Source organism: Calonectris borealis, chromosome 4 (assembly GCF_964195595.1).
Source record: "Calonectris borealis chromosome 4, bCalBor7.hap1.2, whole genome shotgun sequence".
Taxonomy (NCBI): domain Eukaryota; kingdom Metazoa; phylum Chordata; class Aves; order Procellariiformes; family Procellariidae; genus Calonectris; species Calonectris borealis.
In genome coordinates, this window is record NC_134315.1 from 61,366,201 (window position 1) to 61,388,658 (window position 22,458).

Here is a 22,458-nt window from a genome sequence, read left to right on the forward strand (position 1 = left end):
GAGTAATGGCTCGGCAGCCTTCAAAAGCAAGCTGTGGACGCATGCAGTGCCTTTCAACTCACCACATTTTGAGTTTATTTAGGCTGAATATTCTCACACGACTCATAAGGTCCTGCTTCTGCAGATACGTAATGCGCCTGTAAAGCTTCCCTGATACAAGGAGACTCAGAAGGGGCTCTGTGAGTTGAGTACATACATAAGGGTCTGCAAAAGCAGGGCTTGCATTCATCCAGTGCTTTTTTTTTTTAAAGGAAATTGTAACTGTACCGCACACATGCTTGTGGAAAAAGTCACTTTGCCTGCTCCAAGGCAGGTGCTTAAGTTTAAGCACATGGGTGGCCCCATTAAGCCTAACGGTGGTACTCAAGTACGGGAAAGCACATGGTTAATTGCTTTGCAGGACCAGGATCTATACGCTCTCCCCAAGGCGTTTTTCCCCAACGGTAGCACATGCCATGAAATTCTTGCAGCCCAGGGTGTTAAGGTCCAAATAATAATTGCAATAAAAAGGAAGAAGTGCATATAAAAATGTTGGGAATGTATTTGCACCTTGCCAGGGCAGTGGGATTATTCCTTATCCTGGGCCTTTTTGTTTGCTTTTCAGTTGCTGCGATCATGGCTGTGGGTGGGCTTCTTCTCTGCGTGCTGTTGCCTATCCGAGCCTAACATGGTCAGTGTTCCCACCCGTGCTGGCTCCTATTTTGTGTCCTCCCTCCATGTTTTCTGTGCACAGTCTGCCTCTCCCTTCCTTTCTTGTATTGGCCTGGAAATCACTTTCTCATCCGATCTCTGCACCCAGCTTGTCTATCTCAACAACTGGAAATAGTGTGACCCGAAGCACAGTGTGTCTCCAGCAGGCTTCCTAGGGGAAAAAAAACCTGATATGTTATGCCGTGATCGATCCAGACACCGCACCAGCAATGTCGTAATAAATGTCATAATAAAACATCACGTATGCTGGACACTTCATCAAATTCTGCTTCTTGTCACCAGGAAGGGCAGGGGAGGTAATTTGCCCCCAGAAAGGAGGCGGGGGGCAGGCGGGAATGGAAGGGTATTTAGTGGCATGTAACGTGCATGTCAGTGAAACGAACTGTATGTCATCGACATACATGTCAATGTATGACGTACGCAGCAATGACATGATGCTGTTTGCCAACGATATGGTCCAGCAGCGTTGGACATATCTCTGCGGGTGTCGAGAGCCGCGTGTCCGTGCTGCATGCTGCCCCGTTCTGCCATCATCTGGGCTGCCTCACCAGCTTCTGCTCTCTTGTACTCTCCCCTTTTTTCTAACTAATCAATGGAAGAGTGATTTTAATTTCTGTTGGTTTGACAGGACGTGAGTTGAGTTGCTCCCTGAAGGGAATGTGTTTTAGGTCTCTGAATTGGCTGTAATCTGTGCAGGCAGAGAGCTTCCTAAGCCTCCTGGGAAACTCATGAAATCACCATCCCCATCAGATAGCTGCTTGAGACCGTAGGAGCGCTGAGACGTCCCACGTGCATTGTTAAACTGGGAAGGTTTTGCAGCATAGCTGGGCCAGAGGTGTGAAGCTCTTCCACTGTGTTTTCTGGGGGATGCTGAGGCTTTGGCATGATGGTAGCTGGGTCACAGCAGTTCCTGGCTGTGGGGCACAGCAGTCACCAACGTGGACCGTTTTTGGTTCCTCTAGTGCTATATTTTGGCTCTGACAGAGACCTGAACCAGGGAGGAGTTTGCAAATGCAAATCCCAAAGGCCTTAAAGCAGAAAGCGTTTTGTTTTTTTCTTCCCTGCCAGAATGTTTTTAAATTGGGTTTTGTGACTTTTGAGGGCTTAAGAGCAGCATTAGCAAGCAAGGCTTCTCAGCTCAAAGTGTTTGGCTGCAAAATGTTCTTCTGGTTCGTGCAGTCGTTCCTGCGAGCCACTGGTTTGGCAATGATTGCACTAAACGAAAACCTCCCAGTACTCCTGTTGTCTGTCATGCCTGTGCCACCAGTGCACGAGCAGTCCCTCGCTGGGAGTCATGCTTCAAATGTCCTCAGCAAGGCCCCCAACCAGAGAGTGGCAGCAATCAAAAATACTTCTCAGAGGAGACCGGGAATGGACTGGATGGCTACGAAGAAGAGAGAGACATAGGAAAAACTTGGCTGACCTGGAAAACACCCTCTGCAAGTTTCCTTCTAAGCTGCGGAGAGACTAACGTGGCAGCAAGCTGGGAGGGGAAACGGGAAAAGTGACTTCAAGGCACGGACGCAGTCGGCTGTGCTATGGGAAGACATGACAACCTCTTTAGAGAGATTTATGAGATCACTTCAGAGGGAGCTTCCTGCGAGAGGGGGAAACGGTATCTTGTTTAAATTATTTTTAATTGTTCTGGTGGAGGTTTAGGAAATCAGGGAGTCATTCAGTGTGAAGGCAGGGAAAGACTATAGGCTAAAAATACCGCTGCTGGAATCGTGAAACTTCCTTTGTAAGGCATCCAAGTTAATCGGAGGTCGAAGGCAGAGTCGCACCCTGTAGAGGGGGACAGCAGTGGCTGGGAAAGCAGCTGAGAAGACGGTGAGCCTGCAGCCCTTAGGAAGGGAACCTACCCTCGTTCCTCTTGGGCCAGCCGTCTAGTGAATCTTTGAACTGAGCCAAAAGTCTTAGCTTGTCATCTCAAGACCTTTTACTGCTCTTTTGATCCTGCTCTCCAAATTATAGGACTTTGAGAGTATAGAGGAGTTGAATCAGAGTCAAATTCCCAACCTGCATGGGTTGCTCCAAGTTACTCCGGATGAAGGTTTTGTCCAGTGCAATGGAAGTAACTCATTACGGACATCAAAAAAGCAGGAGGAAAGTGAACAGAAAAATGGGAAACAACTTCCAGTATAAAAGCTGTTTGTTTTACACCAGTCCCTTGAGTATTCCCTGGTTTTGTGATACTGAACATATTCTAGGATTGCAAGCAGCAAAGGCGAATGCTGAACGTGGACCAACGTCGCTACAGGTAGACTTTTGCCTCTGGCTCTCAGTATCAGTGTTGTTTATCCAGGATAAAACTATTTGCTGAACAAGTTATTGTCTCCACACATGAGCTGAGGCAACAGGATCTTGGCCAGATGGACAGAGCCCTGTTTGTTTGTTCCTCTGGGTGGAATGCGGTCCTGCCCTGCAACACGTATGCAGCCTTATTGCTTTAACATCTTGGAATAAATAGTCTGAAATGAGCACTAACCCCTTGTAAATAACAACGTTGTGGTCCTCGCAAACCTCCTTAAAATGACAGCTTGAGATGGGTTGGATGCATTCCTCCTTGAAGTTGATTTATTGTAAAAGATGTGCTTCTGAGTAAAGGTCTCACACCTGAAAAACAAGTGGCATTTTGTCTCTGTTTCAGAGAAGTGCACAGAGTTAATTTATTTTATATTTGAGATATTAAATACATGTATAAATCTCTGCAGGACTGGGACAGGAGATTGCATGCTGCAATCAGGGCACAAACCGTTTGATGGTCCTGACTGCACCTAGCAAGGTGAGGTCCCTTTCCTCATCGGGGACGTCTAAATCCTGTCCCCATGTGCATTTCCAGTAATGCTTTGGCTGTGTGCTGAAATGCTTTGGCCTATGCCTCTAAACAAAGTATATAAAGACTCTCCCACATCACTGCCTAGGGCTTGGATGTCCAAGGTCCAGCTCCACAGTCCCCTGACTGTGTCCTGCCTGGATTGTGACCAGAGTGGTGGCCCCAGCTAGGGAGAAGGAAACTCCTTCCCTTGGGTATTCTGTGGTTTTTGGGAATGCCTCGGGTGGCCAAGGGGCCACACACCACCCAGCAAGGGCACCCCAAAGCACAGGGTCAGACGCAAAGTATCTCCATCAGTCCAGGGAGAGCAAGCATCTTCCTGCCTCGTTTCTTCAAGGATTTTTCTCTGTGAATTGGCTTCTGCCATGCGAGGCAGTGGGCATTGGTTTCCCAGCTGGATTCTTCATCTTTCTACCCGTCCGTTTTATATTTTATAAACCTATATAGGGATCATTTTACAACTTCACTTTTATAATCTGCCCCATAAATATTTTACGAGCTGCCTGCCAATCTGCAAGTAGTTTTTAAATAAGACATGATGCCTTAAGAATATTTAAAGTCTCACTTTTTTTTCCTCTGATACTTTTATTGAAAAACTCAGAGCTGTGCAGGGGACACATCTGCTTTCTAGATACAGAAACTGGGACAAATCCACAACAGGAGTAAATGAGTTGAGATTCAGGTATGCTGCTGAATTACATTAACTCTTTGGCTGAGTGTCTCAAGCTCAGTGGGAGATGAAGTGAGCGTCAGGATCTTTATGCTTTTTTTGTATGTGATATAGAAAAGATATAAGAAATCTACGGTTTGTACAGTGACAATAAACTAGAGAATGAGTCTTCTATCAGGAGGCTATTGACTCGCACCTTTTCCAATAAATATTAACAGCAAATGCACGTGCAGAAATGGATTATTTCACAAACAAGTGGGAGCTTTTTCTTCCCCCAAAATATATTGCAAAGCCACAATATTTAGATACTTTTATCTACCAGTAAGATTCACATAGTGAATCAGGACTGTTAGCCTGAAATAGCAGATTTTTATGGGATTTAGCTGGGGAAGAAAGGAGAAGAAAGCGCTTGTGTGTATTATTTAAAGCATTTGAAGGTCAAGAAGGGAAGAAGTGCGGTTTAGCCCCGGTCAGCATGTACCTGGCTTGTTTCTCCGGGTAGTTTAAGAAAGTGAGCGTGCGAAGAGCACAAGCGATTGCAACAGGCAGGTTTTGCAGCAAGCTTTGTTAGAAACGCCCAGAGTTGCTTGAGAGTTGCAGTCCACTACCTGCCATCTCACTTTGGCCTGTCTTGTCGAGGCTTGTTTTAATGATGCTTTGGGGATCCCAGAGCCTGATTTCGTACGCTAATGTGACGTGCTGCTGTATGTGTTACCCAGCTCGAGAGAGGGGGATAGCTGGAGCCAACTGGTTTGTATTGGCCCTTTGAGTGAGTCCCTGGGCAGTAAAATATGAACCGTTGTGCATCAAGGTATGCTTGGATCACTGGATGCAAGCGATGGCATGTTCCCCGTTTCTCTCTCCTACCTTTTTATGGTTGAAGAATCAGGAGATGTGGGTAGTAAAAAGGATAATGTTAGAAAAGCTTAGTTATAGGTGAAGTATCCAAACCTGAGGAAGACTTGAGGGCATTTGCTCTAAAGGAGAACAGAAGAAATATGTATACGTGCATTTGGTAGAAGGATGATTTGAAACATTTGTGTATTTTTAAGAGGAAAATTGAGTTATACGCCTCAATCCAAAAAATTGCTTCTGTGGAAAACTGATGTAACTTTTGGCAACTTGCAGCAGAAAAAATTGGGATTGCCAGAAGTGGGAATTGATACTGATACTCATATCTCTAGTTTATATAATTAAAGGGGGAGGCAGTATGATGAAGGAAGAGAAAAATCCATTTTCACCCAGGGACTGTGAACACCAAAACGCGCTTTGAAATGACCCTTACTCCCAGGGTCTCCCTGTACACCTAGTGCTTAGTTTTTGAGTTAATTAGGCAGGACCCCATCTCGGGAAGCAGCACTGCTGCCGCTAGAGCAAGGCGACAGGCACCGACATGCGGATAACTGAACCGTGTCTCCGGGCACCTCGTTGCCACTCCCATGGGTTTTGCGTTTGGAGCGTGATGGTCTCAGCTTGGTCACTGCTGCTGAAGTCACGCCCTGCATGGATAGCCTGGCTGTTTATCAAGTGTGACCCGTTTATCTCCCTGCCTGTGCCCCTGGACTGCCTGTCAGCCTCCCCCCTTGCCTTCTGTACCCTGTCTCGATCCATTCCCCTGCCTTTGCACGACCTCTGCAGTCTGTTTTTGACTCCTCTCCCCTTGGCACAGGTCCCCCCTTCTCCCCAAGGTAAGCTTGCGTGCCTGCTCCCCTTCCCCGGAGTAACCCTGGGAACTCGTGTTGTTTTTCACCTCCTCGACCCTCTGGTGTCCAGCTCTGCTGGGGCCAGCTCAGCGGCGGTGTGTACGTCCCGTCATGTTGGGGCTTTTGTTTGTAAGTGTGATCATTTCACAAATCCGGTGCCAAAATCCTATAGCCAAAAGGCTGCTTGGCCCCTTGCATCCAGGCAGACAGCAGTTCCCTCTAATAGGATTTCACGCTGAGGGCATGTTTCATGCAGATGCCTATTACTGCCTCTTCCTAATTGCAGTTTTGTTTCTGCTAATCATATGCTCCTTCTTGCTGTGAGTGATGCTGGAGTGCTCGCATCCCCCTATCTTAAAAATCATGGGCAATGGAAGAGAAGACTCCAAGTTTCTCAGCTTTAAGTGGCTCCTTGGTAACCCGAGGCTTTCTTTGAGGTGTGCCAGCTAGCGATCCCACTGCGCGCTGGCTGGCTTGCAGGTGTCGGTTGCAGGTTTTTCACTCTACCAAGCAGTGTCCCTCTGTCTCATGTCCATGCGGTTTGCTTTAAGGATGATCCAGTTTCTGTATCCAGTTATCATATCAGGTCCTTGGAAAAACAGGCATGTATATGTGCATCATACATACCTCATTCTGTATTTTTAAATGTATATATATGTGTGTATATAGCAGTTCTCCTTGCCTATGCAATGGCTTCCTACATGGTTGTCGAAGTGAAGCAGGTCTCAGAAATGCCGCCAAAGCAGCCAATTAATGCTAATGCAATAACATCGCCTAGAGAACCAGCGAGAAGGGTGAGGGATGAGTCAGGGAAGAGCAGCCAAAGACTAATAGGAGGATGCCCTGGGGGAGATGTGACTCCCATACGGCTGTGGTTGCAACTCCATGGTAGGATTCACTCACTGCCTGGTGCTAACGTGGGAGCAAGATAAGTCAGGCAGTGAATGTGTGCCTTTTTCCATCTTTATTGCTGCTGGGCAGAGCAGATTGCGTGAATGGTAACTCCCCTGCGTAAAGACAGGAGATGTGCAGGAGACCCCATCAGAGCCAGGAATACATAGAAGACCCTTGAAGGCAGTGAGGCAAAAGGTTTTGGGTTTTTTAAGCCATTATTTTCCATGTGTATAAGGTGTTAATGTTTACACAAGGCTGTGTTCTACAGTATCAAAATTTAAAGTTCTGTGCAAATGCCCAGTTGATGAAGGGGAGCATGCGGTACATACAACATGGTGCCTGCAAAAGCTCTGCGGTCCAGGAGATCTTGCTTCTGCGATTCTAATGTTTCATCCCATTCCCCTTCCATCGTCCTTCCTGTTCTTGCTTTTTTTTCTTCTTAATAATAGCTGAATTAGATGTATGGTAGAGTGGAATTGTTCAGAAGCATCTGTGGGATTTGGAAACACAAGTCCAATTGAAAATCAGTGGGCCTTGGGCCCTGAATTCCGTTAGGAAAATTGCAAGTAGTTTGATGAGCTAAAACTGGGACAGCAGCAATACAGCCGCTAGAGAGGTCGGATTCGTCGCTGCTCTGGGTTTTTGTACTTTGTGTGATTTGAAGTAAAGAGCGGGGTTCTGCCATACCAGAGACAAAAACACTCTTCTGGTTTTTTTTTTCCAGGCGATGTGGCTATAGCAAGGCTAAACAAGATCCAGAAGAAGAAAAGATGCATTTTCATAATGGCCACAGTGAGTAAAGATCAAACATATATGTGTGATTTTGGCTCTCTGTGGTAATGAGAAATACAACTGAGAGGGTTTTTTTTTTTTTCAGAAAAAATTCTAATTTTGCTGGTAATTCACAAAAGAATTGTTTGTTCTGTTATTCAGTAAGTCCCCACCTGCCCCTGCTCTAAGCCCGGTGGAAAACTGAATGTTTGAACAGTCCTTGTATATGCCCAGCTATTCACACCTGTACGTTTGCAGCAGATCTCTCTAGTGAGCCATTTTGTCCTGTTCCTCTGTCTTTGCTGTGTGACCCAAGGTGCTATTAATTTTGCCTGCTCAGCACATAACAGCTCTACATTTTTGTGGTCTGGACGCGCGTCAGTCCAGAATATCTGTTTGAAACCCTTGCTCCACCCCAGCCAGCTGTGAGGACCAAGCCCACAGCTACTTTTTCCCTTGGATGCCTCTGCAGAGGCGTGAGGAATAACATCTATTTCTTGCTCCTAGGAAGCTTTCAGAAATGCTGTGTTAATGCCCTTATATACCTTTGTGGTAATGCTAGAAAGTACATCTCGTGATTACTATCAGTTCTTCCGTACATTCAAAGCCAATGTTTGAAAAGCCTTCCTTCATCAAGTGCTGTGGGATCTGGGTAACAGCGAGGTACCTTTTGGGGTGGAAAAGGCAAACGCATCTTGAGCGAAAGTCAAATTTCCATTAGTGCTATGTAATGAAGGCAGCAGGAAGCAAATCAACTAAGAGCCACAGTGTAATGTAGCTGTCTTATTAGACTGATGAGCAGTTCTTCATGTGAGTAGCCTTAATGATTGTCAAAACAAACTTATAATATGGATAATGAAAATACTTTTTCCCCTCTCGAGTCCCGGAGAAAAAGCCTGCTATTGATTATATTTATACTGGTACAACCCACAGGCTTTGTACTGCAAATATTCAGTTCATTTAATACTCAGTAACTCCATCTGAAATAATGTGGCCAATTGATTAGCTAATATGTGACTGGTAAGGCATAATTTATTGCAGCTCTCCATCAACCCCCATCCATCCAGCTTGCTTTGCAAGCTGTTCCCTTAACATTTTGCTTTTTGTACTTTTCCTCCTGGCGTACCCTTTCCAGATCAAGAAAGGGATCTTTTTGCACCAGACCCCAGACCAGCCCGTTACGCAACACTGAGAGGGATTTTTAGCTGTGCATCGTTCCAGCTGAGCACCATCGTGTGCTTTTCTAAATATGATGAAGTTGCATGTATGTCACATATAAACTAAATGTCGTTTTGCAAGAGTGCTATTCATTTTTCCCATAGAAATAGGTTTCCCTGCTGCTATGTTTTCCAGCAAAGCTGAGTGCGTGGGACAAAAGTGTATATTGCCGATCTTCTGTCATGCCAAGTGCCATTAACGCTCTTAATTTGTGTTTGCAGTTAAGCTTCCTGGAGTAAGGACCTACATTGACCCCCACACCTACGAGGACCCTAATCAAGCCGTCCATGAGTTTGCTAAGGAAATCGAAGCTTCGTGCATAACCATTGAAAGAGTTATCGGAGCTGGTATGGAAATCCATTTCATGGATTAAGCTTTCTTAACACGAGAGATCTGGGAAGGGCCGTGAGATATTTGTGCTGTTAGGTACCCTGCAAGTGATGGGGAGCATGTTCCAGCTGAAGTTTGGGACAGACCTGTCATCGGCTGCAGTTTTGAAATTCAGGGACTGAACTGAAAGAGGCAGAAAATGGTCATGTTTGGACCAAGCTGAGTTATTTCAATGGATTGTAAGGGGAATGAGTCACTTAATTTTCAGATTCTTTTCACCATTTTAACGTTTTTCTCCTCCCCCATTAAGGTCAGTCTCAAAGGAAAAATTAAGAATAAAAAGTTATCTAGGAGAGAAAAAAAGCACAAACCGAAGTCCAAAGCTTTTAATTTCCTTGGTTAAAAGAAGAAACTCCCATTTTCTTTCCACTTAAGCTGTTTGTTTGGACTTGCATCCAACCTTAGGAATATTTTCTATCCTCTGAAATTATGGTTTTGGAGGTAATTTACTGTTCACCAGAAAAAAAAGAAAAAAAAAATCCATTTGGGTTACTTTTTAAAAAACGTGGTCATAAAATCGGAAAGGGTTTATAGCCTATAAAATTATATGTTGCTGTGAAAGGCTAACAGCATTCCATCTATGCAACTTACCAAAGAAAGGTTAAGAAGCAAGTGGCTTGTGTTTGACAGCTATCTACACAGGGCAATGACACAGGATGTGGCAGGAGTCTTTCATCTAGTAGACAAAAACATGAAATGAGGAAAAAGCCCAATAGAATATACAGCATAGCTCTTTAAATATAGGAAAATTATATTTTTCTTCCTAGTTTTCTTGTGCTTACGAATTACTTGGCTTGTGGTACGCCAGCTATTTGAGATGGTGGTCACTGTGATGTTCAGCTTTCCACATCCACGAATGTGGGACAGCCCTGCGTGCTTTTGATCAGCTGTCTGTAGGGACTGGGCTGCATGCTGTAGATGGACGCATGCCGTGCATTCCTTCGATGTGCTGTGACCCCGTTCTTTCTGATTTTTCTCTGAAGGTGAATTTGGGGAAGTCTGCAGTGGGCGGCTGAAGCTGCAGGGAAAGCGCGAGTTTCCAGTGGCTATCAAAACCCTGAAGGTGGGCTACACGGAGAAACAGAGGCGAGATTTCTTGGGAGAAGCAAGCATCATGGGACAGTTCGACCATCCCAACATCATCCACCTGGAAGGTGTTGTCACAAAAAGTAGGTACAAGTTGCTGTGGACTGCTGTCCTTGAACTCTGGCTGATGGGAGAGTTGGTTAGGGGAAGAAGACTTGGGTAACTTGCGTTTCGGCTGCACCTTTCATAATTTCTGAAAAAACAATGAACTCCCCTTGCCTGAAATGTCACACTTTGTAGGTCCAGCCAGGAACATGTTCCTCAACATTGTAAAGGGGGTTTGTGCCCAAAGGATTTCGGCGTTCTTCCAGCTAGAATGGATAGATAACGGCTAAAATGATAAAAATCATTAACTCCTTCTGCAAACCTTGCCTCACCTAGGCATAATATGCAAGGGCTAAGAGAAAACCCCTCTTCAAAGGCCCAAAATTAAATGAGACAGAAATAGGAGATGATATACCTGGCCAGCCCCAGGTGGGTGGGTGGGTGGGAGACGGCAGTAAGCTGGGATGTCTGAATGCCGGTGGAGCGTGCTGCCTGACTTCTGCCTTGCAAGTAGTTCAGCAGCACCTACCACCCGCAAAATGCAAGAGCATTTTGAACACAGCGATACCGGAACACACGCTAAGTTTCTCAAGCAGGCTTGCTTCTTATGCCTGCCTTTATTTGTTTACTTTTGAAACCACAGGAGCCCCAGGGTGAGCAAAGATGTGCCAAGAAGTGGGAAGCGATTTCCCTGGCAGGGAAATGGGGAAGATTTTGCTCCCAAGGGTCTGGGGAAAAAAAAACCAAACCACAACCCCTGATGATTTCCAGCCACCATATTTTGAGAAACCACTGAAGCAAAGCCCACAGGAGGGTAGTGCTGAGCCTTGTGATCACTCACACGGGATGTGAGCAAGGACAGAAGTTAGCTGAAGTTTTGCTTTCCAGAAGCAGGGAAGAAGAACAGGAGTGTAGCTGAAGACAACGGGACTGTGTAAAACCACAATTAAGGCATGGTCCCTCTGGGATCTGCTAGTGATGCCTGTGGTAATAGTTGCCCCTGGTGCTAGCATATAGATTATGAGAGGGGTTGAGGGCTTGGGAAAAATGTGAAATGGCTGGCAAAACATCCCAACACAAGAGTTACTGAGGTCTGACTGCTCAGTTAGCAAAATAACCTTCCATAACTTTCCCAGCCCAGTTCTTCTCCAAATTACTGTATGCACTAAAGGTAAGAGCAGAAGGAGAGACAGCACATCCGAATGTGCCCAGCCCAAGCCTCTCCAGCTGTTGGTGCTGTGCTGAGGCTGTGGGAAAGGCTTGGAGGATCTACATTATTTGCATCAAGGATTTTTTTTGTTGAAAACAACTACTCCTTTATTTTAAGATCTATTTTGTGTTTGGGGAAGTTTTTGCTAGCTGAAGAAGCACGAGCCTCCCAAGTGTGAATGGCTGTCTCCCCTCTTGTCTTCATGATTTGTAACGTCAGAGCTTCGCTACTACCATTCAATGCCGGCATTTGGGGCCATGTGGCTGCTGTTAGTACCATTTGTCATTCATTAGAGGCAGCGTCTCCAAAATTAGTTCTTTTTCAGAGCTGCAATAGAGAAGGTACAGAGACGCTAGCTGTTTGTCCTGTTCGTATCCTTATAACCTACTCAAAATCAATGCTATTTTGCAATCAACAGCCTTTTCTTGCATTTTTTCCTTGAAATAGCATTTCCTAAAACTTTTAAGAAAAGAAAAAAAAATAACCAAGATAGGTTTCTCCCAAAAATTTAATAAATATAAAAATCTCTCGGGGTCACCTTGTGTAGCCCTTAACAGATAAAAGCTCACATTTCTAGCCCTGCAGGGATGTGAGATATGGGCAGGAAGCGAGTGACGATTATATATCCATAAAAGCTCTGTGTGACACGGGCTTGAGTCTTTCTGGCTGCCGGGGCCTCAGGGGATGGGTGGGAATCGCACTTTTAGGGAGGATGTGCCTCCCTAGCGAGCTGCCTTTTGTATAAAGCGACTGTCTGCTCCAAGGGCTGTGGAAACGCTGGGAGCTTTGCTTTTAAATTGGACTTGGAGCAACTGCAGTTTGGATGTGGGGGGGTATGTGCACCCTGAGCTCCTCATTAGCTCAGTAAATGCTTGTTTACTGAGTCAAAATTTTTTCCATCAGGCATCTGGAGCATCTTCCCAGCTTTTTTCTTTTCTTTTAAATGGACCATAACAACCTTTATGAATCCCAAACTATGCTGCTATCTCAAAGTATTGTTTAACTTCTTTTTCCCTTCAGTGTTTTAGTCATTGGCCTATCATATATTCAGATCTTTAGCGTAAAATATCTTTACTGCATCATGATTTACTTTGGAAGTAAATTAAGTTAAATTGAATTAGGCCATTTTTAATTCTGAATGAGAATATCCGCACAGGGGCTTAAGGCTTAATACCATTTAACTAATCTAGTTCAAATGCACACCTTAGTTAATTTGGCTTAATCGTCTTCATTGTCTCCGTGCAGACAAGCCCTTAGCTATTTCTGCTTTACAAAGGTAATGACGGTCCTGTTTTTGCATCCCGTTTGGTTGCGCCAACGGTGTGTACATCGCATTAGTACATCGATATGAATGACACTTACACACATTTTATGGCCCCGTAATGCCAGCGGAAGGGAGCCCTGCTGACACAGAGAATCAGCCCAGTGCTTTAGAAGGGCCAATGTTTACTATTAATTTACTTTGTTGAAAGTTACTCTATTTGTGTCTTTATTTCCATGCTCTTGTATATGGGGCTAATTTATTCCATGATTACTGTCAACCTGGAACAGTCAGATAATGAAACATAAGTGCCAGAAGTCTTACTTTCTTTTCTCTGATGGCAAACAAAGGCAGAAGTCTGAAGGAGGTCCCCCAGGATGGTGGCGTAGTGAGACGCGAGTCTTGCTGCAACGCTGCCTTGAAGTGTCAGAGATAAGGGACCCCATGCTACAGTCAGGGGTTTAGTGTTTAAAAACAAAAATTAAAAAAAAAAATTATATATACCTGGGATTTTCTTTTCCTGCGTGGCCACTGACGTGTTTGCCAACCTATAGCAACATCACCCAAGATCTCTCCTCCCTCCTGCATGCAGCCCATGTTGTGCGTAGACAGACAGCTATCATCCTTGAAGATGGGGCTCGTAATTTTGTTCGGGAATCAACAATATTTTTCATGGCCCAAAGGTGCATTTCTTGTATCAAAAATAATACTTTTGGCAAGCTTCAAGTGCAGGCAGTAGCTGTGATATTAACTTAAAAGAATTGAAGCAGCACAGGTCCCTCACACTGCAAAGGTAGTATCTGCACAACAATGAGTCTTTTGATTGACAAGTTCACAATTACCTTTATTATGTAGATAATTAAGCAGTAAATTAGGCAAATAGTTAAGGTAAAGGGAAAGCCGGAAGATTAAGATCAATCTAAATGGTAGAACATGCACCGATTTTTAGGAGCATTTACCTTCATGTTATGACATGCAGCAGCTCTCGTTGATCATTTCTATGAAAGACATTTATAATGCACTTCACAAATAATTGACAGCTCCTCTTTTGTCTATGCTTCATGCTAGCTAATGGAAATTGATTTAAATAAAAAATAATTTACATGTTCTTATAAGATTTCATTGAATTTACAAGGGCTGGAGCACACCACATTAATTATTGCTATGTCATTGTGGCAAGCTAGCGAGAAATTAGATATAAAAACTGAGCAAAAACTATATATAATTACCATTAAAATGACTCGGGCATGAAAATTAATGAAATGGATTTGGAAAAACATTATTATTCCCGTCAACAATAGGAGACCAGGTCTTTTGCTAAGAACTTTTACTTTGATTTCCACTTGCACTCATTCCATACTTAACTCACTTTCGTTCTGCAGCATAAATATTCCTTCTCGTACTTCCAGATGTGTTTAAAGGGGTAGTGACATACAAGGGATGTAATCCCATCCTTTCCTGGTCTTGGTTTCGGTGGCTACCAAGCTCAGATAGATACTTCAGATCATCTTGGTTGCTCCTGTTGGGCTCCGTTGTTACTTCAGGGTGTTGAAGCTGTAGGGAAGAGTCCAAAGAGGTCGCTGTGCGCAATTTGGCCTCTGCAAGCTTTCAGCTTGTTCACAGAAACAAGGAGAAGGTTATGCATAGGTTGCCTGGGTTCAGCTTGCAACCTCTTCCTGAAGCATCATGTAAGCACTCTAGGGCTTGGTACCCCACCCATAATAAGGGATTACTTTTTCATCCTCTCCTCCTCTATTCCCCTATTTCTACATATATTCTAGCAAAAACTGTTGTCGTCCTGCTGGGACAGCAGTGTCTCGGTGTAGATTTACTGTTGCGTGGCTGTATATTCACATTCAGACACATTATGAAAAGACTTTATTATTGTTCATGTTTTTTAAATAAATTGCTAATAAACTTGTGCATTTTTTTTTCCAGGCAAACCAGTAATGATAGTGACTGAATACATGGAGAATGGTTCTCTGGATACATTTTTAAAGGTAATACTTAGATCCTTTTTCCAGGGGGATCTTGGTTGAAGTTTGGGTTCTTTGCAGGTGGTTAGTATCAATGAAAATGCTTGCTGGGTGCTGGTCCAGCTGTTGATGCTGTCCAGAGGCAGGAGGAGCTCAGTTGTCTGATCTATATTTATACAACATCATGAAGGAACTGGTTCGTGCATTGATACAAACAGATAAGAATAAATTGGAGGATATTATGTTTATTTTAGAAGGCAGTCTGCTGCATGGAAATGATTAACTTACCCAGCAAAATTTGATGTGTTTCAAGAGCACATCCACACTGCGTCATGGCAAACCCCAGGCTTGTGAGAGTTTTTCCATGAAAGGTAAGAGCTAGAGAATGGAGGATAGAGGAAGTGGTGAGAAATGTGGTGTGGCAACATGGGGAAGAGTCCCTACCCCCAAATATTCACACGTGGACCTCTGCAGGTAGGATTTCCATGTAACTTTGTGCCATTCAGTTGGCTGACTCTGAGACAGCCCACCCCAGTGCCTTTATACACATAACTACATAACTCCCAGTCGCAGTCTCTTTGTCAGTCACCAGTGGAAATACCTCGCTCCTTGATCTCCAGTTAAAAGAACTACATTTCCTTAGCTTTGTCTCTAGAGATCCTAATCCAAACAGTGAAACTTTGAAAAGCTTCATGGTCAGAGCATGAGAGCAATGAATTATTAATTTCCCTGTTTTTCTTCCCTGGAAACTTGCCTTTCCATTTTTATTCATGCACATTCAATGCTGAGGGTGCAGAGACTCTCAACTGATCAAATGTCTCCTTCCTTTTGCAGAAGAACGATGGGCAGTTCACGGTCATTCAGCTGGTCGGGATGCTGCGAGGCATCGCGTCAGGAATGAAGTACCTGTCTGACATGGGTTACGTACACAGAGATCTGGCTGCCAGGAATATCCTAATCAACAGCAACTTAGTCTGCAAGGTGTCAGACTTCGGCCTCTCCAGAGTCCTAGAAGATGACCCAGAAGCAGCGTACACAACAAGGGTGAGTTATGAGGATACCGAACTAATTGAGCTCAAGAAAAATGTATTCCCTGCCACATTTTGGTGTTCAGGCTCTCTAGCAAAGAGGTTTCTACAAATCCAGAGTCTCTAAACTGTGCACGAGGGTTTGGCCAGGTGTCACCAGTTAATCGTTATCAGATTAATTCTGCAAATGCCTGTAACTTTGTAGTGGGGATGGCCAAATAAGGCAGAACTTAACCAATAACTTTTAAGTTCATGTTGGGCACCTGAGTCAAATAGCAAACTTTGCAAAGGTGCCATGCTCCCAGCTCTATTCTGTCCTCTTTGGTGAATACCAAAGGGAGGAAAGATCAAGAGCAAGTGCTTTGCTTAGGCACCCATGCAGAGATGTAAGCCATGGTCTTCTGGACAATTTGACCCTTTTAAAACATTAGTAAGCATGTAATGCCTGTTGCAAATGACGCATGTTGCCCTCAACATTACCCTGTTGAGGGTAATTTCCCCCAACCTGAGAAAGAGCTTCAACCTCAGTGCTCTGCTCCTTTCCGTCCTTGATCCATCCTTTTAGGGCATCAGCCCACCCATCCCAGTGCGAGGCCACATGGCCCCAGTGCTGCAGAGAGGGGGTGGACAGGACCCATCCTCAGCAGCACGGGCTTGGAGAGAGCCTCCACTACTCATGGCAGTGATTGGCATGCCTGGACGTGTCCTATTAGCGTGTTTTTCCAAGGGTATTGTTTTACGGGTGGTGGGAGCTCTCTGGGTCACGTTCCCAGTTCCTGCAGAGATCTGGGAAAGGCCTTTCAGCTCTTGGCAGTCACGGCCCCACGATGGGGCTCAGTGCACGGCTGGACCAGAGCCTCCTTGCAAGCTGGAGGGCTCTCGGCCAGCCCTGCTGCGACTGCAGTGTGCTGCCATGTGCTAATTGGCACTGCTGAGAATCTGGCCCCTCACTTAAGGCATGCGCTGATAAGCCTGTGAATAAATAATTATTGGAAGAAGGGACTTCTTAAAATTTGCTTTGAAAATGTGTTCCAAATTCTACCTTTTTCCAATAACAAACACTTAGGGGGCATTCAGGGAGACCTTCCAATATTTAGCTCAACACTGAGAGGAAGGGACTTCACAGTAAAATATATTTTGGTGTAAATCAAGGGAGATAATTCTTTAAACCCAATGAGGAAAGTATTCCTTAATCCAAACTCCCCTTTCCCTCCTTTCTTCCTTCTCAGAACTGGTCTGAAGTTTGATTTCTAAAATGGTAGAAAGGGGAAGAGGAAGCAGCAAAGCACATTTGACAGCTGTGGCATCATTTTCAGTCCCACAGCAGAGGCCAAGCAGGCTGGTCTTTGCACACACACATTTCTGTGCCCGCTACGCAGATGTCTCTGCAGGATTGGGACCGCATTAAAAAAAAAAAAAAAAAAAAAAAGCATTACTTCTGCAGCAATTTGCATGAAGCCCTCATTAGATCAAAGTCTTCCTCGGCTTCAGAGCTGTCTGTTCCTCCCCCGCTCGCTCTCAGAAACGGAGGAACTGTATTCCCCTACCAACCCGTGCAACATAATTGAGATGTTGATCCTATACATGTCCCAGCATTCAAACAGCATTCAAACAACAAACCTTCAGGACAGCCAATTAGTAGGCAGCCTACAAATGCTTATGGGCTGAGATAATGTGGAAAGGGGCCCCATGCTGTCAAACGGATTTACTTTAAAATTCGATGTCTCTTTCCAGAGAGAAAATAACATCCCTCGGTGCTCTAAGAAGTGCTGTTTCGTCCTCTTTTGCATGTTCTCTGCCCTCCTCTGCAATTTGGTTTTTGTTTTTTTTTTCCTTTTCTTTGCCTTGTAGGGAGGGAAGATCCCCATCCGATGGACAGCACCCGAAGCAATCGCCTTCCGCAAATTCACATCAGCCAGCGATGTCTGGAGCTATGGCATCGTGATGTGGGAGGTGATGTCCTACGGCGAGAGGCCTTACTGGGAAATGACAAACCAAGATGTAAGCACGTGTGAGAGCTGCCGCGTGATGGGACTTTGAGGGCTCAGCGTTCATTCTGCAATCAGAGAGGCAGGATGGGGAGAAGAGGAGGAGAGCGCTGTAAAAATGGCTTTTCTCCCCCATGCCAGACAAAAATGATCCTCCCATTTGACGCTCTTTTTTTTGCAGCAGCAGCCCAGAACAGGCTGCGCGCAAGGGGAAATCTGTCTGCACAGAGGCAAGCCTGCTTCCCCCAGCAGACCGCTGGAGCTTCACTAATGCTGTTAGAGCTGGAGTCTGTCCCTCCTCTGCTTAATGACAAAGGTCTGCCAGGGGATAGATGCTGATAAACTGGCAGCATTTCAATTGTGTGTTCAAAGCCCTGCTGCCACGTAAAGCAGAAACTCAAGAGAGTCATGGTAAGGGCTTTGTTTCCCTGCACAAAAGCTGGGTGATTTGATCTAGTGACAGCAGTCCAGAGAGCTGCATCTCAGTTGCCGTTGCATTGCTGATCTCGAGAGCATAGTTTTATTCCTGTTGTGAACATCTTGTAAATCTGTGCTAACGCAAGCTCTCGTGGTTCATTTGTACCCTTCAAGCAGCACCCTTCGAGCTGTGTCCCCTTGCTCCTGGGCCCCGGTGCCCCCTTGAGCCTCTGACCTCAAGGCCACCCTCTGAAACATCTCCAAACAGGGAGATGCCTGGGGACACTGTCCCCCTCCTGAGTGCAGTTCTGCTCCCAGCCTTGGATCTCTTGATCCTACTGCAGGGCTACCTCCTACCCTGAGCTCACCATAAACATCTGTCCTTGTCTAAGGCTAAAAAAATTCAGGCCTGGCATTGCCAGATTTTCTAGGCCCCTCCTTCCTCTTCACATCTCTGAGAACCATGACGTGTGGAGGTCTCTGAGGATGCCAGCTAGTGCATGAGATGGGGGTCACCAGGAGGCACATGGGGACCCCAAAGCAGCTCTGCGATGGGGGGGAAAACACACCACTCTGCGTGTGGCAAAGGGAGTCATTCCTCATCCCTCCCACTTCATCTTCGCAGCCCTGACGCCTGTGGAGATGCTGCTGCCAGCTGGGCAAAGCAAGCAGGTCCTTGCTCTGCCATGGATTTCCTCTGGTCAGAACACCTGATGTTTCATCCTTTTTTCTTTTTTGAGCAGCGTCCCTGTCCCCGTGACTTTCTGCCATTTCGCTGGCAGCAAAGGCTCTGGCTGAGCCTTCTGTTTCTCCTGTGTTTTGTCTGTGGGCCTTTGCCATCAGTGGATGTTACTACCTGTCACACCGAGCTGCTGTCTCATCTTGCTTCGAGTCCAGGCGCGGAAACGAGCGGTACCTTTGAGACAGTCACGCCGTGCTTCTTGCCAGGGAGACGAGCGTGTTGTTTGGCATGAATGGCCCACCGCTTCTGCATTGCTGAGGCTGTCACATTTGCAGTGTGTTTGGTAAAGCAGCATGTATCTACGCAGGGATTTATCTCAATAAAATACAGAGACTTTCTTCCATAGCCTGTGCAGAGAATGCAGCAATTGAGAGCCAAGCTTTTTTGGTCACACTGAGCACTGTAACTACCTTTAATGCTGACGCACTGGCATAGCACAGATGTTGTTCAGTAAATGCCAGGCTAAGATTCAGGCTGGTGCCAGTGAAATAACGCTCAGGTGGCCAGGGGAGTCCCTTGTCTGGAGCATAACACTATGAACATCCACACTTCGCAGAACTGTTCGGTAAAGCCCAAATGCCTCCATGCACTGTGGGGCACAGGGTGAATTTCATACTTGCCTGAGAAGAAGCGGATCGGGGACTGTTTCTTTAGCAGCAGAAAGCAGAGGACTGATGAGATGTTTATGAGCGTCAGTTCCTGCTCAGGCTTTGCTTGGATTAACTCTCTGCCTGTGTGCAGGTGGCAAATGCCTGAATGGTGGTAGCCTAGGAAACTTAATTCAGTGCTGTGGCACGTTTCTCATGCAATTTATGCCTTCCTCCTTCATCTTCTGAAGGCCTTCTCTTCTTCTTTCCTCCCCTGCCTGTGTTGGCAGAAGAATCAGTGGTGTTAGATACAGCATTGGCTTTCGTGCGGAGGACCCAGAGGGCTCTGCTTACATGAATTTCGGACTCTGTTGCACAAGAGTTTCTTGTTGTATGGCTTGTAATTAAAGCACATCGTTTGCAAGCACAGTCGGTGATGAGCGAAACTATTCTCACCATGTTACAGCCAGATTGCTTTAAAGGAGGTGCGGTGCCGTAGGGCAGGCAGCGTTGTAATTGCAAAGGCTACAAACCACGTTTTAAAGTCGTGCTGGTTTCTGTATGGCCTTCTAAAAATATGCTTTGACTCGACCACAAGATAAGGCTTTGATGCAGGAATTGTTGAGAGGAATTTTGTGGCCTATGTTACACAGGTTGCTAAGCTAAATGATCACAGTGGTTGCTTTTTAGTCTTCAGACTGGTGGTTTTATGAAAATACAGAGCTAAAAGTGTTGCTTTGGTTTACTGGAATAGACTATGCCAAATCGTCCTCTCCCAAACATCCAATTCCGTCGCCCCACTCCATAAGTGAGTAGTGCTTGTCCGGAAGAGGAACAGGGACAAAAATGCCTCCTTATAGGTGCAAATTTTAGCTCTTCAAGTCTTACAAAGCAGTACACATCAATGAATGAAACAGTGAACGTGCCGTTTTCTTATTCTCTAAGTATTGTGGTGGCTACAAGTGACTCAGTCTTTGTTGTTTCATTCTTTTGCTCCTTTTATTGCCATACCCCCAAGGCACCTTCAGATGCAAGAGTGTATTTCAGCGTCCTAGCTCCTTGCAGTATTTTGATACCATTTACATTGTATCGCCAGAACGAACGACATCCTGTAAATTGAGTTAACGCTATTGATTGTGATGTTACTGCCAGGAATATCAAACATGCGTAACCCCATTGCAGATGTAGTTCAGATTTTCTGAGCTGGTGCCAGATGGTCTGCTCCCTGTCTTGCTACTATTTTCTTTCTGCTACAGCTGGAGGATGATCCATTATTCTTATAAATACAGACGTGGACATAGCAAATAACATTCTCGTGGCTGTGCCACACTGAGGCTTTTTTTATAGGGCAGCTACAAATTTGGTATTGGGGACCAGCTGAAAAGCATGATGTGAAGAACAGACAGTGCAGATAGCGTGGTGTGATGGGTCTGGTTTTTGATGATGTGAGCAAAAGCCAGGCCATAGAAGAGATTGCTTTGCAAGCGCAGGTTGGGTGGAGAGCAGTGCAACTGCTCCACCGACAGATGAAATCTTAGATGGGTGCAAAAGGACTGCAGGCCAGATCTTCAGACGTGCTCACTACCCTTGGAGAAGATTACAAAGCCTCGCCTAACTTCTTGCCTACTACATACATCCTTAGGGAGTTTGAGGTTCCCGCTGCTGCTGCTCAGCCAAGCCCGGCTCATTCCTGGGACTCTTCCACTTGGCAAAAAGCCCAGTGGTGGAAGATGATTTGAAAGCGATCCGTGCGGTCCTGAATTTCAGAGCCTTCTGAAATGCAATGCCAGCCTGACGCGACTCTTCCTGTACTGCTCATATAGGGACTAAAGATCAAGAAAACAACTTCCATGCTAACCACAGAGCCTTCTTTTTAAACACAGGATGTTTTCAAATCATGAGACGGTGCCTAGAATGAATGGCATCTGAGGCAGCCCTTGGAGTCCAACAGTGAGGCGCTGTGGTTTTCCACATAGCAAAGAGCTGCTTCCAGCTCCTTTTGGTCAAGGAGTCTTGGGAGTAGAGGGTGTGAAGATGGGCCACTGGGACTCTCTTGGCACTGACACAGACCCTTGTGGCTTGAAATGCGAGCTGCGTTCTCCTAAAAATTGTAATGGTTCAAAATGGGAACTGCTGGGCTTGGAGCCCTGCTGTAAATCTGCCTCAAACTGGGGAAAACAAGTTGCTTTCTTCAATTCTCATTTATTCATTTCTGCCTTTCAAGAGGGCAGGCAGCACATGTGCATACCACTTGTTTTAGATATAGAACCATAGATGGTTTGTATTTTAAATCAGTGCAACAAGCCTCCCCTGGTTTTAATTTACATACTCTTGGGCTGACATTTTAAATTCCTGGCAGAAATGTGGCCACACTAAGAAACGACTAGACCCAGACAGTATTGAATGATATATGAGATGGTTGTTCTGCCTCTGCCTTGAATCCATCCATCAATTAACATTCAAAGTCTCTTTTGAAATACAGTCAGACTTTTATTACTGTAATACAAATTTGTGGTCTAGCACATGCCTTTTCATTTAAAAAGAAGCCAACATCTGAATAAACAAAATCACTGCACTCCAAGAAGATGCCAGAAAGCTTCATAATCTGCTTTTCATGGACTGAGGGTAGGCTCCAGGAGTTTCCTGGGATATAACCTACAGATCTCAGCTGAGCTTTGAACAAGTGCAACCTGGCAGTCTGGCCCCCTGGTTGCAGCAGTGCCTTGGCTTTCTAGATTCATTTTGCAGTGACCAAAAATTAAGTTATTCAATCCATCCTGTAGAAAATGTGAAAGATAGTGGGGTCTACTGGGTTTGCCTCTTGTGTGCGGAGTTGGGGGGCAGTGGGATTTTACGTGAGCATATTGCTGGTCCCAAAGTTCTCTGTTTAAGTCAATTTGCATTTGGGAAAAAGGTGAGAGGGAG

The 22,458-nt window shown here is 45.3% G+C and overlaps 1 protein-coding gene across 5 annotated transcripts in view; it reads left to right on the forward strand.

Annotated features, from left to right (window-relative positions):
- Positions 1 to 22,458, forward strand: part of EPHA5 (EPH receptor A5) — a 153,911-nt gene that overhangs the window by 118,799 nt on the left and 12,654 nt on the right. For 3 of the 5 annotated variants that reach the window (XM_075149817.1, XM_075149818.1, XM_075149822.1), the window contains exons 7-13: positions 605 to 670; positions 7,539 to 7,606; positions 9,025 to 9,150; positions 10,177 to 10,362; positions 14,734 to 14,795; positions 15,606 to 15,815; positions 17,651 to 17,800. In XM_075149817.1, the coding sequence (XP_075005918.1) occupies positions 605 to 670; positions 7,539 to 7,606; positions 9,025 to 9,150; positions 10,177 to 10,362; positions 14,734 to 14,795; positions 15,606 to 15,815; positions 17,651 to 17,800 (868 nt within the window). The remainder of the gene's footprint in view (positions 1 to 604; positions 671 to 7,538; positions 7,607 to 9,024; positions 9,151 to 10,176; positions 10,363 to 14,733; positions 14,796 to 15,605; positions 15,816 to 17,650; positions 17,801 to 22,458) is intronic. The other 2 variants (XM_075149819.1, XM_075149820.1) reach the window with 1 other exon arrangement.